The sequence below is a fragment of the Peromyscus californicus genome, unplaced genomic scaffold (genome assembly GCF_007827085.1).
Source record: "Peromyscus californicus insignis strain IS unplaced genomic scaffold, ASM782708v3 Scaffold_16__1_contigs__length_79575227, whole genome shotgun sequence".
Classification (NCBI taxonomy): Eukaryota; Metazoa; Chordata; class Mammalia; order Rodentia; family Cricetidae; genus Peromyscus; species Peromyscus californicus.
The window spans coordinates 41,680,694-41,694,941 of NW_026294458.1; the positions used below are offsets into that span (position 1 = coordinate 41,680,694).

Consider the following 14,248-nt stretch of genomic DNA (forward strand, 5'->3'; position numbering starts at 1 on the left):
ATAAGACACAGGAGGTTATTTCAATTTTTTTTTGTATCTGTTGAGATTTGCTTTGTGACCAAGCATGTGGTCGGTTTTGCAGAAAGTTCCATGGGGTGCTGAAAAGAAGCTATATTCTTTTGTGTTAGGGTGGAATATTCTGTAGATATCTATTAAGTCTATTTGAGTCATAATGTCTGTTAGTTCCCTTAATTCTCTGTTAAGTTTCTGTCTGGCAGACCTGTCCATTGGTGAGAGTAGGGTGTTGAAGTCTCCCACTACTAGTGTATGGGGTTTGATGTGCGATTTAAGCTTTAGTAATATTTCTTTTATGAGTGTCAGTGCCCTCGTATTTGGGGCATAAATATTCATAACTGAGACTTCATCTTGTTGTATTTTCCCTGTGATAAATATGTAGTGTCCTTCCTGGTCTCTTTCAACTGATTTTAGTTTGAAGTCTATTTTATTAGATATTAGGATAGCTACACAAGCTTGCTTCTTAAATCCATTTGATTGTAATGTCTTTTCCCATCTTTTTATTCTGAGATGGTGTCTGTCTTTGAAGTTAAGGTGTTTCTTGCATTCATCAAATGGATGGAATTTGTTTCATGTCCATTCTGTTTGCCTGTGTCTTTTTATAGGTGAATTGAGACCATTGATATTGATGGATATTAATGACAAGTTATTGTTAATTCCTGTTATTTTTGGTGGTAGTGTTGTATGTTTTCCTTCTTTGGTATTTGTTGGTATGGGACTATCTATTGTCTGTGTTTTCATGGGTGTATCTAACTTCCTTAGGTTGGATTTTTCCTTCAAGTGCTTTCTGTAGGACTGGATTTGTGGAGAGATATTGTTTAAATCTGTTTTTATAATGGAATATTTTGTTTACTCCATCTATGTTGATTGAGAGTTTTGCTGGGTATAATAGTTGGGGTTGGCATCTATGGTCTCTTAATATCTGCATAACATCTGTCCAGGACCTTCTGGCTTTTAGAGTCTCCATTGAGAAGTCAGGTGTTATTCTAATGGGTCTGCCTTTATATGTTACTTGGCCTTTTTCCTTTGCAGCTCTTAATATTTTATCTTTATTCTGTATGTTTAGTGGTTTGATTATTATGTGGCAGGGGCACTTTTTTTGATCTGGTCTATTTGGTGTTCTGTAATCTCTTGTATTTTTATAAGCATTTCCTTTTTTTGGTTGGGAAAGTTTTTTTCTATGATTTTGTTGAATATATTTTCTGTGCCTTTGAGTTGGTATTCTTCTCCTTCTTTTATCCCTATTATTCTTAGGTTTGGTCTTTTCATGGTGTCCCAAATTTCCTGGACATTTTGGGTCATGCCTTTGTTGGTTTTAGTGTTTTCTTTGACTGATGAATCTATTTCTTCTACTGTGTCTTCACTCCAGAGATCTGCTCTTCTATCTCTTGCGTTCTGTTGGTTATTCTTGCATCTGTAGTTTCTGTTTGTTTACTCAGATTTTCCACTTCCAGCATTACCTCAGTTTGTGTCTTCTTTATTGACTCCATTTCAGTTTTGACATCTTGAACTGTTTCCCTCATTTGTTTAATTGCTTTCTCTTGGCTTTCAAGGGATTTACTGATTTTGTTTGACTTTTCCTTGATTTCTTTAAGGGAATTTTTCATTTCCTCTTTTAAGATCTCTAATATCTTCTTAAAGACATTTTTATGGTAGATATCTTCTGTTTCTTCTGTGTTGGGATGTTGAGGTCTTGCTCATGTAGGTTCTAATGCAGCCATATTGGTTTTTATGTTGTTGACTGTATTTTTGCACTGGCATATACCCATCTCTTTCTCCACTTGATGCAAGCGGTGTCTGTGTCTGAGGGAGCCTCTCTTGGTCTGATTGATACTCTTGATCCAGTGGGAGCTCTTGGTCTAGTTGATGCTGATGGACTTTTTGTCTCAGGGATCAGCTCTGAGTCCAACTGGTGCTAGTGGGTCCTGTTTTTTTTTTTTTTTCCATTTCTAATGTTATTGGATATACACTGAAAACAAAATGCTTCAGGAAACAGTGGATATTTACAAAGCATTTTCTCCTGAGGATTGGGAAGACAATCAGATGGCTGACACAGGGAGGAGATAAGAGACTGGTATTGTGCAGTGAGACACAAAGTATAGAGATAGCAAGAGACAGTATGAGAGAAGGACACACTGAAAGAGAGAAGATGTGAGGGAGGAGCAAAGAAGAAGGAAATCTGAAGGTTTACAATGAATAAATTCCCAATTAAAATTCATGAATAAAATCAAATGTCAAAAATGATGTTTTTTTGTAATTCTTTTCTATGTAAAACTTACAAATGATCAGGATTTTTGGAAAATAGATAAATGGCATAAACACTCATAAGGTTTTAATGGATCAGAAATGATTGACTTCCTTACCAGAAACATATTACTTGAAACAGTGACATGAGTTTATTTATTTTTCTTATTGAAACATCAAGATTTAAAGAAATGATAATATTTTATCTGTATAGTATGGAATGGAAAACTAGTTACATTTGTGCAATTTGTTGTAATCCCTGGAAAACTATTTAGTAGTAAAGGATGAAATGCTTAATTGTTTACACTCTTAGAAAAAGAGGAAAGATCTCCACAGTGAAAATTCTGAAACATTAAAGAATGAGATTGAAGAAGACTGTTGTTCTTGTTTTACTCTTTTGGCTCTTTGAGGGGCCCATCACACACCTCCCAAATAAATTACACACAGATACTTATTCTTAGTAATGTATACCCAAACTTAGCTTGGCTTATTTCTAGCTAGCTTTCCTTAGCTTAAATTAGCACATCTGTCTTTTGCCTCTGGGATTTTCCCATTCTCTTCTATAAATCTTACTCTCACTCCATGGCTTGCTGTGTAGCTGAGTGGCTGGCCTCTGGAGTCCTCCTCCTTCTCTGGCAATTCTCCTCTCTCCCAGATTTCTCTTTCTATATATTCTCTCTGCCTTCCAGCTCCACTTATCCTTTCTCCTGCTTTGCTATTGATCATTCAGTTCTTTATTAGACTATCATGCATTTTAGACAGGCACAGTAACACAGCTTCACAGAGTTAAACAAATGCAACATACCTTAAAATAATATTCTACAAAAGAAGACACTAGAAGATAGAAAGACATATGGTGGTATTTTATTTGTACTGAAATGTGATTTTAATTGTATGTTAATAAATAAAGTTGCCTGGGGGTCAGAGCTATTAGAGCCATAGTAAAAGCTGGGCATTGGTGGTGCACGCCTTTAATCCCAGGACTTGGTAGGCAGAGCTAGGTAGATCTCTGTGTGTTCAAGGATTCAGCCAGCATTGGAGACACATGCCTTTAATCTCAATACCAACCATAGAAGACCTGGAAGTTTCTACAGACAGGCAGTGACGTGGCAGTCATGTGTTTGAGTTTACAACCAATGAGAAGGCAGAACAGAAAGACTATATAAGACAAACACACAGGAAGTAGGTCTCCTTCGGAGAGGTCTCTTGGCTGAAAAGGCTAGCTGCAGCAGGCAGTAAGGCTCTTAGCTCTGATCTTTTGGCTTTCTTCTTTGCATTGGTTCTGTGTTTTTTATTTAATAAGACAGTTGGTTACATCTACAAAGACATCTCATGGTCTTACATTGAACAATTGGTATTGTGAAACTGGCAATATTGTCAAAGACAATTTACAGATTCAATACAACATCCCATTCAAATTACTAATGTCATTCTTCTCAGAAATAAAAAAAAATAATCTTAAAATTCACATAGAAGAAAAGAGTTCCTGGATAAACAAATAGTCCTGAGCAGGGAGCAGGGCTGCCAGTGTCACCATATCTGATTTCTAGTTTTAGGAGGGCCATCAGAAACAGCATGGCATTGGCATAAAAATTGATATATGAATCAGAGGAATAGAATAGTGAACCAAGATATAAACAGACAACTGCAGCAATCTGAATTTTGACAAAGATATTAAAAAGTATGCTTTGAAGATGGCTTCTCATAACAAATGGTGATGAGGAAATTGAATAACAACAAATAGAATAATGAAACTAGAGGCCCACATCTCACATCACACAAAAATCAACTCCAATTCGCCAAAGGCCTTAATATAAGACTTGAAATTTTGAAACTGTTAGAAGAAAATTTAGTGAAACATTTTAAGATGTAGGCCTAATTAGATCTTTTGCCTAATATTCTAGCCACTAAGGAAATAATGTCATTGATTGACAAGCAGTACTTCGTGAAATTAAAATAAAACAAAAAACCAATGGCACAACAACGGAAACAATTGAGTGAAGGGACAGCTCATAGTATGGGAAAAATCTTTGTTAGCTCTACCTCTGACAGAATATGCAAAGACCTCAAAAACAAAACCTAAACAGAAGGACATTGAACCATCCCATAAATAAAAATGCTAATGACATGAATAGATAATTCTCAAAATAATGAATATTAATTGTAAGTCCCTGGAGCCACATGAGTGACCAGGCCCCTCCCCCAAGGACCTCCAACTGCTAGGTTCCACCTACAGAATACTGCAACTGCCCTAACTGCTGGACCCTGTCCCCATTCTACAGAGTAAAAAGCCCAATCTCTGGACATGAAATCCCACCAATCTCCACCCTGGGAAGCTCCACCTTGAGAAGTTCCATTCCCTTCCCAAGAAACTCTCTATAAGCCCTGTGTCCTATTCAGTGTGCTGTTGTTTCTTGCCCCTGCAGAGGCTGCCACCCTCCTGTTATTTCCCTCCCAATAAATCTCTTGTGTGAGGCTTGTTGTGCTGTGTGTCTTTATGGTATTCCTCAGCTCCAGGCTGCCAGGATTCCTTCCCTGAGCTGTAATACTTACCTAAGTGTCCATTAATCTTATGAAATGATGTTTGAGTTGGTAAGATGGCTCAGTGGGTAAAAATCTCCTTGGATGCGTGCTTCAGTTTGATCCCCAGATCACATTGTGGAAGGGGAGAACCTGCTCTGGAAAGCTGTTCTCTGATCTCACAATGTAGTAGACACATGCCCACCCATCCCTACATTAATAGTAAATAAGCAAAAAATATTCAACCTTACAAGTCATCAGAGAATAGAAAACAGACATTTCATTTACTTCAGTCAGAATGGCTATTGCTAAGAAATACATAACCACAAAAGCTGGTAAGAATATAGACAAAGGGGGAACCATGTTATACTAAGGATGGGAATGCAAACTAGTCCAGGCACTATGTAAAGTAGTTGGAAGCTTCCTTTAAAAAACTCAAAATAGGTCTATCATATGGTGCATTTCTTCTATTCCAAGGTATGTACCTGAGGACTAAGTTAATACTACCCTGTATGTGTACATGACAGGAAGATGGAAATGAAACTAAGGATCAAAGAGAACTAACCACAGGGACACAGGCAGAAAGGGGAGGGGAGAAATGGAGTAGAATATTTTCAGTGTGCCTTTTACACTGGTATGAAAATGTCCATATGAAACCCTACACCATATTAGACAATGTATGCCAATTAAATGTTATTAAAAGGGAATAATGTTCTTTCTGATTAGAACCCAATAATATAAGAAATAGCCCCAAACATTTACACATTGGACCTTATGAAATTAAACATTTTCTTCACAGCCATAGGAAATATCAGTATGATGAACATTCTCTACAAAAGGAGAAAATCTTCAGATGGATCATATGTGACGCTGCTAGCATTAAAGACCAAGAAAACAAAAATGTCAAGCAATATGTTGGCTAATGAATGGACAGACAGTCTTCAAAAAAAGACACAGCTGGGCAGTGGTGGTGCCCACCTTTCATCCCAGCACTTGGGAAGCAGTGGCAGGAGAGTCTCTGTGAGTTCAAGGTGAGCCTGGTCTACACAGTAAGTTCCAGGACAGCCAAGGCTACACAGAGGAAATCTGTTTTCACAAACAAAACAAAATAAACAAAAAAAAAAGAAAAGGAAAAAGGATATACAATAGTCAATAAATTTAAAATAGTATTCAATATCTTCACACATAAGAGAAATACAAATTAAAGTCATTTTGAGATTACACCTCAATTCAGTCAGAATGGCTATCATTAAGAAGACAAAAAAAAAGATGTCAAGAGACAACAAATCCTGTTAAAAAATTGGTAAATGAGGCTGCTGTTTTCTCTATGGTAGTGTAAACTGGTTCAGCTACCATGAAAAATAATGTGAGGATTTTGGACAATACTGGTCATAGAACTATCATATGGTCCAGCTATAGCACTCCTGGGCATTTGCCTAGATGACTACCCATGCTACCACAGAGATACTTGCACAACCATGTTTATTTGCTGCTCTATTCATAGTCTCAAGGAAGTGGAATCAGCCTAGATGTTCACCAGCAGATGAGAGGATAATGACATTGTTTTACATATACCCAGTAGAACTTTAGTGACCTAAAGAAAAACAAGAAATTTTCAGAAAATTCATGACTAGAAAATATCATAAGCTGTAACTTAGGATCAGAAAGAAAAACATCACATGTTCTGCCCTTCCCTTGTCTCTCTTTCTGTGTCTGTACCTGTTTCTCTGTTTCTGTCTGTCTGTCTGTCTGTCTGTCTGCCTGTATGTCTCTCTCTCTCTCATGACTCTGGGTATGTATGGGCTCATGTGTATATAATGATATATGCACATGTGTATATACAGTATACTCTCTGCCAGAAGCCATTGGAGGACATCAGGTGTCCTTATCATCTCTCTTCACCATATTCCCTTAAGAAAGGGTCTGTCACTGCAACTAGAACTAAGCTGGCAACCAACAAGCCCCAGAGTCCCACTTGTTCTTGCCACTTGCCTACAAGCACTATGTTATAGGAGCATGTACCCATGCTCAGGTCTTCGTGTGAGTGTGGTGATTCCTACTCAGTCTTAGGTTTGTGCAAGCATTCTTACTGAGCCATCTCCCCAGCCCACAGTCTCTCTCTTCTGTGGATCCTAGCTTCTAATATATATGTATTTGTGCAGGTCAATGTAAGTACAGGTTGTGATGTTGTGCCCAATTTGCATCCCCAAAGAGGACACCTGAGACTTTAGGTACAGAATGCAAAAGCAAGGTTTATTCTAAGTTTACAAGCCTTGGCAGTGAGGCTCCTTCCAAAACTCTCACTTGCAGCAGTGAGGCTGGAAGGAGCTCTCCCCTTTCTTTGTGAGGCTAGTTCTTAAAGGCACAGACCACATAATTCATTTCCCACAACCCGTCTCCCTTCCTTTTGTTCATATCAGTTTCCCTTCTTTCAGCCTTTCATGTTATCTTTATCTCTCGTTTGTTCAGTAACCGTGTTTAGGAGTTTTACAAGCTGAGCTGTTTCCAGGGTTTGGGAAGTTTGGGATGTTTTATGACCAAGTAGCCCCTACCAGGTGGTTGAATATCCTGACAATGTGTTTTTTTTTATGTCCCTGTAGCTGATATCACCACCTGGGAACTTGAAAGGAGTCTAAGTTCTTATCTAAGCTTAGGAATCCTGGTTTTAGCTTCTCTTTGTCTGTAGGAGATAGAGGGGGGGAAGGGGGGAGGAGGGGGAAGGTTTACTGAGGTTTCACAATGAAACCACTGAAATGTCCATGAGAGAGAGAAGCATATTTTAAGGAAAGTGTGTAACGAGGGTAATAGAATATAGATGTTATGGAAGTAGAAAAAGAATCTTGGAAGCTGAAGGACACTGGGAGCTGGCAGAGGTTTCCTAGTGAAATCTGAGCTTACTTTACTCAGCAGGGCTGCATAAGGGGATGGATTGACCACATGCATGGTTACCAGGTAGTTGGAAGGTAGCACTTGGCTGTGCTAGGGGGAGGTCATTTGCTCCACCCCTTGTCATTTCTTTAAAAAGCCCTTTAGAAGAGACAGAAGGGGCTGATGGATAAGGATCCAGGCCCTCTTGAGGCTATCCTGTGTCTCTATCTGTCTCTCTCTCCCCTGTATATTTCTATATAAATCTCTTATCCCTCACTTCTCAAGAGTACCCTGGGGAAAAAAGGTAGGGGTGGGTCCCCACAGGACACAAATGGGAATGAGGACCAGAGTGACTGACATGCAGTGAACTGCATGTGGGTGGCAGGGGTCTACCCCAGTAAAGTATGATGTGACATGCCTTAAGGAAACCTATTACATTTTATGCTAACTAAGCAAGAACATGAGTTTCAAGATCATAAATATGCCTATGTCCTTGTCAATTTTGATGACAAAGTGGAAATAGGCTGTAGTAGGTTCTCAATCATACCCCACAACATACAGAGAAAGTAAGATTCTTTTTTAAAAGTTTTAAAAATGTGTGTATGTCTGTGTCTATGTGTGTGCAGACACACAAAGAAGGGCCATCATATTTGTTGAAGCTGGAGTTATAGGCATTGGTGAGTCACTTTCTGTGGGGGCTGGAATCTGAACTGATGAAACAATAAGTGCTTGTAGCCATGGATCCATGTGTCCAGCCCTTAAGATTAATTTTCTGTGGATCTCTTTAAAAATGGAATAAGGCCATTTCAGAGAAACTTCTGAAATTACCTCATGGATCACTGACCCTAAGTAAATGACATACATACATGCTCAAATATGCAGGGCACTGATTTGGGAATACAACATTGGCAGGCTTAGACAGGAATAGACAGAGACTCCATCTCATTGTTCTACAATGGCAAAATTTGCTTTACTTTTCTCTAACATGCTATGTATCTTGGAGGTATTCCTCTCCTTTGTTTGACTGCTGTCAAGTTCCACTCTCATCTCCCAATAAGGGAATTCTTAAAGTTTGTCTCATTCCAATTTCTTTCCAAATAAATCCACTGTCAGATCAATTCCTTGAGAGATACAAGCATCTTACCCTGTTTCTAGGAAGACTCCATAACTGATGCTTCTAATTGAGTTTAGAACCAGAGGGCACCACTGAAGGATCTCAGTAACCTGATCTACTTCTACCCCATGTCCCAAACCTCTCCAATGTTTGATCCTTTGTTAGCCTTATTCCAGTTTTCCCAAATCTGTCTCCCACTGTCATATTGGTGAAATTATTAAGGCCATTCCTCGTCGTTAAAAGGGAGGTTCATTTTGTGGGGTAACTTACAAGTGAATGGAAAGTTTACAGAGTCTGGGAAAGGCATGGCACAGTCTGGTGGTGTTTTCTGGAGAACTCTGCTCTGTCTACCTGCAGTGTCCAGGGTCCAGGAACTAAGACAACCCATGCATCTGGAACCCAGGTCTTCAGCTTCCTCTCTTAGCCCCACCTTGAAGGTGTGACTGTTATCAGAGCCGAAATGGGGTTGGAGCTTCCAGGTCAAAGCTGGAATGCCTATCCACTACACTGTCACACTCATTTCCACAAACATAGACTCTACTCTAACTTCTGTTTCATTGAAAATATGATCTTTTTTTCACTTTTAAGGTACAGTTTAATTCTGACCCTATGTAATAACTAAATATTAGAGGTATATAACCTCCATTTGCTGAGACACAAGCACATGGGGGAAGCATGGTATTAACTCAGATCCCAGATGTATTGTGCTTGCTGGGATGAGCTTGAACTAGCTATTCAATATTTCCAAGTATAAGTTTTTATTCTAGAAAAACACCAAAAAAAAACTAATTACTTGGTCTTTGGATGTATGAAAAGCCTCACATAATGTTTGGCAGACACGATGTTTACAAGAAGCTATTTTGTTTTATATTTGCAAAATTGTTTGAAACTAAATACTGTGGTTTATATCAACCCACTAATTTCCTACCTTACAAATTACTTGAACGTGATATCACTGTCTTGTACATATGCTATGAACAAACCAATTTTCAGTGCCAGTTTTTGTTGTCTTAATCACAGAAACAAAAAAATCAGTGATCACAGCAGAAAACATTTGTTAATGATTTTGTGAAATAAATGGAATGCCATATTGATGAACAAATAAAAAATCACATAAAAATAAGTTTCTTAGGAATTTTATCATCAAGAGCATCATTTTAAACTACATGTTAGCAATCCTCCAGAATACAAATAGTCTACTTCATAAATTGAGAGTAAAATTGTACATACCAAATGTGAAATGCTCTTACTGAGAGACCATACACTTTGTATAAATGAATATTCATGCATAGTATCTTAAATATCTAAAGTCAGGTAAAAAAATCACATGCAAATATGAAGTTAATGCCCAACAATGGTGTTATTGAAAAAAGGATTCATATTGGGGAACTTGATTTTCCTGAGATTTATGCTAATTATGTTTTGGGATCAAGAATTTGATAACAGTGAAGATTACCTTATGTATACTAAATTTTATCCTGTAATTTTGTTGGATATTTTGAAAACTGTCACATTCATGAACAATCCTAATAGTTCAAATTGGTCCCAGTTCCTTAGACATTAGAAGTAAATATTAGCAGAAAATTTATTTTCAAAATAATTTGATTCATTCAAACTCTCTAATGTTTGAATCAAATTAACATTTAAATAAGTTAATATTTATTCTTTGTGTCATTTTCTACTTTCCCTGTAAATAGTTTTGTAGAATTGTAATATCTATATCAAAATAAATTCTCTGAGGGAGAAGACACTTGTTTCAAAAAGTTACAAAATCATCTCTTCTTCATGCTTCTTTTAATCACACTTATTACTTCCTTATTCCTCAAACTATAAATAAAAGGGTTTAAGAAAGGAATTACTAGAGTATAAAAAATAGCAACAGGTATGTCTTCATCTCCTTTATTAAATGAACTTGGTCGAATATACATGTAGAGAAGAGAACCGTAGAAAATTGACACAGACAGAAAGTGAGAAGCACAAGTAGATAAGGCCTTGCTTCTTCCCTCTTTGGACTTCATTGTGAATATAGTAAAAAGGACACAGAAATAAGATATCAGGACTATAGTAATGGAAAAGACTTGAACTGATCCTGAAAAGATGAGTATCATCAATTCATTGATATAGGGGTCAGCACATGAGAGTCTATATAATGGAAGAACATCACAAAAAAAGTGTTTGATCACATGAGATCTACAGAAAGTTAACCTGAACAAGAATCCTATGTGAATCATGGAATGCAGGTTTCCTCCTATGTAGGCTCCTGTGGTCATCTGAAGGCAGAGCTTCTTGGACATCATGGTGTGGTACTGTAGTGGGTTGCATATGGCCACATAGCGATCATAGGCCATTGCTGCCAGAAGGAAGCAGTCTGCAGTTTCAGCCAGACAGAGAAAATAGAACTGTGCCATGCATTCATAGAGAGAAATGCTTCTGTCCACAGAAAAGAAATTCTCTAGCATCTTGGGAGTGATGGCACAGGAGCAGCAGGAATCCATGAGAGCCAGGTTGCCTAGAAAGATGTACATGGGTGTGTGAAGACGGCGTTCCATGTAGATCAAGGCCACCAGTCCGAGATTCCCCACCATGGTCACCAGATAGATGGCAAAGAACACCAGGAATAGAAGGATCTTCAGGTCTGGGTGATCTGAGAATCCCACCAGGATGAACTCTGTTGTCAAGTAGTAGTTGTTCTCAGTCATCTTCAGCTACTCTGTTGAAAAGTGAGAAAAGCATAAGATTGCAACTGTGTGTGCATCATTTTCCAATAATAATAATAATAATAATAATAATAATAAAAACAACAAATTTGTACAGGAAAATAATTTCTTCTACAAACATCACTTGCTGTCTCTGTAATATAGCTCCTGTACTTTTGTGTTTTGTATTCCTAAAGAGTCAATTTTTGAAATTTACAGGAATGCTTTAATTATCCTGGTGAGTTCTTAAAGTAGAAAATGATTATCTTTCTGCTTGTGTATAAAGATATCAGGCAATGCTAGTGTACCTAGATTTTGTCCATTGTTGTAAAATAATTCCATTGTTCATTTTTTGAGTTCCTTAAAATACATTTATATCAATTACCATGCAATATGAGAATGGTGTTATTTTATGCTGTTTTAGAGGAAAGAATCTTTAAAAAGGATCATGGAAGTATGTGATATAGCTCAGTTGATAGAATTAGTGTTTACTGTGCATGAAGCTGTGCATTTACCCTCAGTTCCTCACCAATAAAGCATCATGTTGTATGCCTGTCATTGCAGCACCTCAGAGCTGGAAGTAGGGAATCAGAAGTTCAAGGTCATTCTTGGCCATGTAGTAAGTGAAGGCTAGCCTGAATGCATGAGGATTTGTGTCAGAATAAGTAAATAGTAAAATATTCATCAATAAGAAATAAACCAATGTTAAATTAATATGTATTAGAGATGGCAAAAATATCACAAGAGACTAAGGCCTGTGGGGCAATAAAATCACCTTAGATTGAAGCAATAAATATTCCTAAATTATCAGTCTTGTTTATTATCTTAAACAATAACTCTGCCTATGGCATTATTCAAGTTGTGCTTTTTTTCCCAGATAATTTTCTGCTTCTTCTTTTTCTTCTTTGGTAAGTTACCTTTCACAAGCAACACTAGCAAAAAGATTAATTTAGTTTAATAGACCTAAGTAATTTCATTTTCTGTATTATTTCACATATCACCCTTGTTCAATTAAATCCCCCATATCTGGTACATAATCTTCACTATTTTAGTTTTGTAAATATATCTGAATTCTTTTCTGACTAAATTATTAACATTCTAGAGGTTAGGTTTTACATACATCTGTGAAAAGAAATATAATAGGCAGTGGGAGAAAACAGATGTAATTCCAATCCTAGATACAAATCCTGGGGTCGGAGACCTTGTCATTGTATTCTTATCATAATCTTGAGTGAACTCTACTTTGCACATATAATCATTGCCTTAAAAAGAGTCTAAAAGGAAAGTTGAAAAATCTACTTTTATAAGAAATAGGTATGTCCCTTTAAATTTCTTCCTTTTTCCTCAAAACATATAGTTTTTTTTTTCTGGCAAATAAGCTAATAAACGAACTTATCATTAAACTTCATTTTTAATACTTAGAAAAAAATAAATTCTCACAGAAGTTCAGAAAATAAATTTTGTTTTGCTTTAAGATTCTGTTTCACTTGAACTTATAGACTACTCATACTAACTTGATGGTCAAAATAGGTTTATTTTTCCCTAACTAAAACACCAAGAGGGAATTGAGAAATTTCATTGTTGTAATAATTAAAGACAACTCATCTAGTTAAGTGAAGCAGAAATAACTTTAAACGTATGTGCCTGTGTTATTACAGACAATTTTTGTGGTTTTTTTCCTGTAGAGGTTGAAGTTATCGTATTGGAAAGTCAGATTAATTATTGTTCTAGGCCTCATTCTTCTTTCAGATACAATTCTGGTATGTGAAGAGCTAAGACTATTATTGAGAGGTTGAAATCTAGAGCATAAAAATGATAAAATTTCAAAGAAGTAAGTCTTTTTATTATAAAAATAACCTTTAGTAAAAGTGTTAGAATATCTTTCTTACCTTGACTACCTAGGAGTTTTTCATAGTTGAAGCCCTGGCATTATGGTGCAGGTCTGAAAATTTATGGCTAAGTCAGTTTCTTGTTGTTTTCAGAAAAAAAAATTCAGTGATGATCTAAGATCTGTGCTACTTATGTCCACCACACAGCACAGTTAAAGGGTTTGAAAAAATCCTAAAGGAGTTTCTTTGTGCTGCAGACCATTCCCCTGAGATATTATCCCTTAAACCCTACAAACCACTTGGTAGCACTTAACAATATCCTGTGAGTTATGGGCCTCAAAGCAAAGGAATTTGGCCAAGTTTGTTTGAAGATGATATTGTAGATCTGTAACTGACTTGATTTTTATAATTTATTTCACAAATGTATGCATAAAATATCAAACAGTATGTGTAATGTAAAAATGTACTCCATGAGAGAGAACTGATTTTTTTTTCTTTCCAGCAGGTATTAACTGCAAGTAGATTCTCGGTTAGGAGTGGGACTTGGTGTTCCCGTCCCCTTCTCAGTCTGGGGATTTTGTCTGGTTTGAGCCTGTGCAGATCTTCTGCCTGCAGCCATGCAACACCCTGTGAGCTCACATGTGCACCAATACTGTTGTTTCTGGAAGATGCTGTGTCTGAGGAGTCATCCACCCCTTGAACTTACACCTGTCTGTATTTCTTAAACAGAACAGAATAAAGGGAAAGATTAATCGCTTATTTAAAAAAGTATCCCAGTCACTGCAGATTTTCTTGTCTTCCCGTCTCCCATTACTTAGCACACTTTCCTCACCTTTGTTCTCCTAGTAAGTCTCAATTTCACTGGCATAGGTGTACCTAGAATTTACTGGCTCATTATATACCTTGTTATTCAACCACACTATCACTTCATACAGTTCTTGCTGCCCAGCACCAGGGATCAA

At 37.1% G+C, this 14,248-nt stretch overlaps 1 protein-coding gene across 1 annotated transcript; it reads right to left on the reverse strand.

Annotated features, from left to right (window-relative positions):
• Nucleotides 1-10,533: 10,533 nt before the first annotated feature.
• Nucleotides 10,534-11,460, reverse strand: LOC128111526 (olfactory receptor 5K3-like). The gene has a single exon (XM_052739772.1). The coding sequence runs from the start codon at nt 11,458-11,460 to the stop codon at nt 10,534-10,536; it is 927 nt and encodes a 308-aa protein (XP_052595732.1).
• Between the last annotated feature and the right edge of the window lie 2,788 nt (nt 11,461-14,248).